We start from the raw sequence: 4,925 nt of genomic DNA, 5'->3' as shown, positions 1-4,925 counted from the left end.
ATGTTAAATTTTCACAAATGTGCTTTTTGTATATACCAAAAACATTATAAAGTTAGAGCAGAGTCCTAGGGATAATCTAGTAGTCACTAAGATTTTCTTAAGTCTTCACTTTAGATGTTATTCCTAGCAAAGGAAAGTAGGCAGTCTTTCACATACCCAAACACTGGAATCTTTGGTTGGTACCGTATCAACTGGCTTGCATAAAAGGAGCCAACCATTTTAAGAATGTTTTAGGTGAACAACTTGCAAACCCCAGGACTGGGATAAATTCTAAGAATGCACAATTGTGAGCACTGACAACCATACAACACTGACTGAAGACCGTTCATGCCGTTCTTCTGAAATGAGATCTCAAAGCTGTATCTAGTTCACAGTAAAAGATTTTAACAAAAAAATTGGTATATGCACAATTTGTCCACCAATTTATGTGTTGAGTATTTAGTTAACTTTTTCACTTGAAAAAAATGCAATCGAAAATTGGACACCATGTTTCACTATCTCAGTTAATATCCACAATTTCGGTGGCTACAATGTAGAACACAGCATCACCAATGCTGCCAGAGGCAGTTTATATTGAAATTAAGATCTTTATACCAAATAAATGGTTGCCCACAACCACTGGCTAGTGTATACATGTACTACAATTTCTAGATTTGGGGAGAAACAAATGCTGATGGGTTCATCTGCACTGCTTCTTTTGTTGCTTAGTTCAAATTTAGAAACCTGTGGAGAGTCAGGCTTGCTGATCCTGCCCACTTGAAGAAACTGCATGTACTTCTTTCTGCTTTAACACTGTCCAGTCAAATGTGTAATCATATTGGTGGTTCAGGGTCCTAAAAAGAATGCGGAATAGCTGCCTGAGGTACATGTAATCTGGGATTTCCTCAAAGTGCAGCCCACGACAATAGTTTAAGTAGATGGCAAATTCTGCAGGAAATCCTTTACATAAAACTTCAACAGGAATAGACATCTTCTTTTCACTGATCTTTTCATATTTTTGTTTCTTTGTTGTAGCTTTTAGTCCTTGCCATGGCAGACTGGTTCTATTAAAATACATCAAAACATATCCTAACGATTCCATGTCATCTCGGCGACTCTGTTCAGCACCAAGATGTGCCTGGAGGCTAGCATATCGGGCAGTGCCAGTGAGATTTTTATCGTCTCGGTATGGTATGTGTTGCCTGGTCTTACTGTCTCTGTACTTTTTGGCCAACCCAAAATCGATAAGGAATAACTTCTTACAGTGACGCCCAATACCCATTAGGAAGTTATCTGGTTTAATGTCTCTGTGTACAAAATTCTTTGTATGCACGTATTCAATTCTACTGATCATCTGGTCAGCTAACATAAGTACAGTTTTCATGGTGAAACTTCTGGAACAGAAATTGAAGAGGTCTTCGAGGCTAGGTCCCAGAAGATCCATGACCAGCACATTTTGGTCCTTTTCCTTACCATACCACCGTATGCGTGGGATGCCCACCCCACCCTGAAGAATCTTATAGACTCTGCTCTCGTACAGCAACTGGGGATGCCTGGCCTTCTGCGACTCGAGCTTCACTGCCACTTCCTCGCCACTGGTGATGTGGACTGCCAGATAAATGTCCCCGAAGGAGCCAGACCCGATCTTCCGTATCAGTTTATATCTCCCTCGGACAATGAATTCTTCCTTGGACCCGCTGTTGCTGCTCGCCATCCTGGGGAACCAAGACGGAGGCTGAGGCCTATCCTGAAAACTCGAAGACGAGGGGAGAGGTCTTTAGGGTCCTCCCCGAGCAAGGTTGTGGGGGAGGGCGGCAGGAAACGGAAAGCGTTGGCTTTTGGCGTCACAGGGCCAAGATTCCGCCAAGCGGAACCTGATAGCCACCCTCAGTCAGGTTTCCTTTTGCTGGGGCGCAGTTTGTGTGGGGCATTCCGGTTCCTAGGCTGGGCCTCTTGGTTTCAGGGTGGGCGCCTTTGCGGTGAGACCGTTGCCGCCAGTGCTGCCAGTTTCCACCAAGAGGGTCCACTGTCACTCTGCTGACACCGCCACCTTGTTACTGTAATAACGCCACCATCTTGGTATTCCCACTGCAGTCCACGCAAAATGCCGCCAGTGCACGGAAGCCACTTCTTTGTAGAGAGCATCTGGAAAAGGGATCTCAGGCGCCAGCGCTGGAGGGAACCCTCTTTTGGCCAATGCTGCCATCTTGTTATTCCGCTGGTTCCGCCTTCTGGTTGCTTGGCTCCAGTCGACCCCACGTGATCCCAGTCCTCGCAGTTCCTTCTTCACAGCACAGAGCACTCTGGACAAGTTATCGCAGGTCCCGGCCCAAGAGGGTCACACCCTCAAGAATCACAGCCCATAGTCTGGGCGTCACCCCATCACCAACAAACAGTTCATGCATATTCTTACAGCATTTAATTTTTCTTCAGGTAAACTGTTTAAGTATCAGTGTCCTTACACATAAACATTTATGGCGTATTTACAGCCCCTTCCTCTGGAAAGTGATAGTTCACAGAAGTAAATACTTCTTCATTGGTTAGAATTTTGGCATTTTGTTCTAACTTTCATTTTCTTCTCTCTCTCTTTTTTTAACCTAACAATCAGGTTTTTGTTGCTGTTGTTTTTGAAAAGAAGGAAATGTCTCCTTGCTTTTCTCTGTGCTTCTTTCAACATGAGTGATACAGCTCCCTCCTCCACTGAAGCATTAAAAGCCACACCCTGAAGGCAGCTGGGACAGTCTTAAGGTCTCATGCTGGACCTTATCTAATATTCTGACCTAAGGAGTGGAGTGGGAGAGACCAAGTCAAAGCAGCAGCCACCAACACACCAGAGATGTGGTAGTTGGCTTTGTCACAGAGTGCTTTACTAATGTGTGGTAACCATTGAGCATATACTGATCAATCAGTACCAGAGTAAAAACATACAGTTTACAGAAGCTTGACTATTGTCTAGTTCAGTGCTTTTTATCTGCTTTCACAGCCTCATCAAACTTCAGTGGCAGCCCTTAACATTTTACTTAGACGAGGTGATTTGTTTCAGTAAATCATAAATGCAACAGTGCCATCAATTGCTTTCAGTATTCTTTTATTATTTTGAAGTTAAAATACTTCGTTCATTTTAAAAATGGTTTGATTCATTCATTTGTTACATTAATAATCTCTCAGACACTGAAACCTATGGGTATAATGAATATACTATGGATATACAAGAAAAAGGAGGCACCAACTCACAAAGGTTTAATCTAATCAGGTAAACCATGGATAATGTAAGTGCTAAATGAAAATGAAATTGTGCCAAATAGCATTTTTTATTTTTATTTTTGTCAGATTCAACCTTTGGTAATCATGTCTATAAATTTACCTAATTAACTTGCATTAGTTACAAAAAAAAAGAAATTTCTAAATCATTATTGTCAATCTATCCATAATAGTGGATTTAGCTCCCTGAAAGTACCTTCAGTTTTTAAAAATGTGCTGAAATGCACCCTTTTAATAAGTCATTCAACCTCCCTATATCCACCTTCAACACCTGAAAAACTACAAGGAACAAATTACTGAACAATCTCCTTGACAGTTCCATATATTTCTGAAGAATAGATTCTTCCGAGTTCCCATTGTTTGTCATGTCCATAGACAGGATTCAGTTAATGAAATGGCTAATTAGATTTCTGTAATCCTGTAGTCATTGTGTTTGAGGTGACATTTTGTCGGTATTTCTCTTGTGGTTGCTTTATGTGATGGGAAGCATTTTCACTTAGCCAACTTGGCTCTTGTTATTTTGTTGGAATGGCAGTTCCTTCTGTTGGTATAATAAAATCATTACCCTCCCAAATACAGCTCTGCCACTCAACATTTAAATAGAAAAGAATAGGAAAATGGTCATTGATTAGTCAAACAGGCCCATGTTCAAAATCCATTTCTGAAATCAAATAATAGAATTGGATTAAGTTCAGAGGGAGGAATGACTTAGGTATTATTACATACTATAATGAATACATATTCATTGACTAGCAGGAATGTAGAAGGATTTAAAGTTCTAAATTCTTATGATCCATAATATCCAAATTTTTGAAAAAGTAGGGCCATGGGGAGCTATTTTAGACAGCTTTTATAGACCTTAATAACAGTATTATAGCCAAAAAATAAAAGATTATGACCAAAGCCACAATTCAGGTACCAAAAACAAGTTATTTAAAATACTGGAATGATAATACTTCAATTTAGAATTTGATAATTATTTTGTATAAAAATAAAAATGATTTTATATATTTAAATTTTAATTAATATTAGGATATTTTCTAAAAATTCTACTAATTTCATTTTGAGCCACCTATCATAAATTTAGAATTATTCATTTTTAGAGTCATCTCTACAGTTTTCCAGGAGATTGTATCTATGTTTATGCTTTTTAACTTGATTTGAAGATTGAAGTTGGCCATAGTTCTCAAAGCCAGCAATCACTCAATCTTCCACCAAGGTGTCTTCAGTCCACCCAGAATTCAAGTGTATGTCCACATAAGTCACACCTGAGATACTCCTTTAGGTCCAAGAATGTCTTTTGCTACTTCTGTGCTATTGAGGTACATGAGGTCATTTATTATTCTAAGAAACCATATGTACCTAGTACACAATAGACTGTTTTCCCATCCCAGATGTTTTAGTTTATCTGCACAGCATTATTTGAAATGGAAGACAGAACGTCTCTTTCATCTTAAACTAATATAGGGTTAAGCTAGATTTTCACTACTGTACCCTGCATTCCTTCTGTCTTGCAGTTACCTTGCTTACACACTCATCACTTCTACTTAGAGTCTCTATTTACATTTCTTGTTTACTCCTAACTATTGATCTATAATGTAGCCTAAAGATAGAAGTAAGGTAAGGTGATGTACAGAAATGAAGCTTTGATCATGTACATAATATTAGATACCTTCTCTAATATT

The 4,925-nt window shown here is 39.3% G+C and overlaps 1 protein-coding gene across 1 annotated transcript; it reads right to left on the bottom strand.

Annotated features, from left to right (window-relative positions):
- Positions 1-733: 733 nt before the first annotated feature.
- On the bottom strand, positions 734-1,693 carry LOC136320739 (casein kinase I-like). Its single transcript, XM_066253891.1, has one exon. It carries the CDS (start codon positions 1,691-1,693, stop codon positions 734-736), a length of 960 nt encoding a protein of 319 aa, XP_066109988.1.
- Positions 1,694-4,925: the final 3,232 nt, after the last annotated feature.

The sequence above is a fragment of the Saccopteryx bilineata genome, chromosome 1 (assembly GCF_036850765.1).
Source record: "Saccopteryx bilineata isolate mSacBil1 chromosome 1, mSacBil1_pri_phased_curated, whole genome shotgun sequence".
In the NCBI taxonomy this organism is placed as follows: Eukaryota; Metazoa; Chordata; class Mammalia; order Chiroptera; family Emballonuridae; genus Saccopteryx; species Saccopteryx bilineata.
Note: the sequence above shows the minus strand (reverse complement) of the source record. Positions and strands in the feature narration are given on the sequence as shown.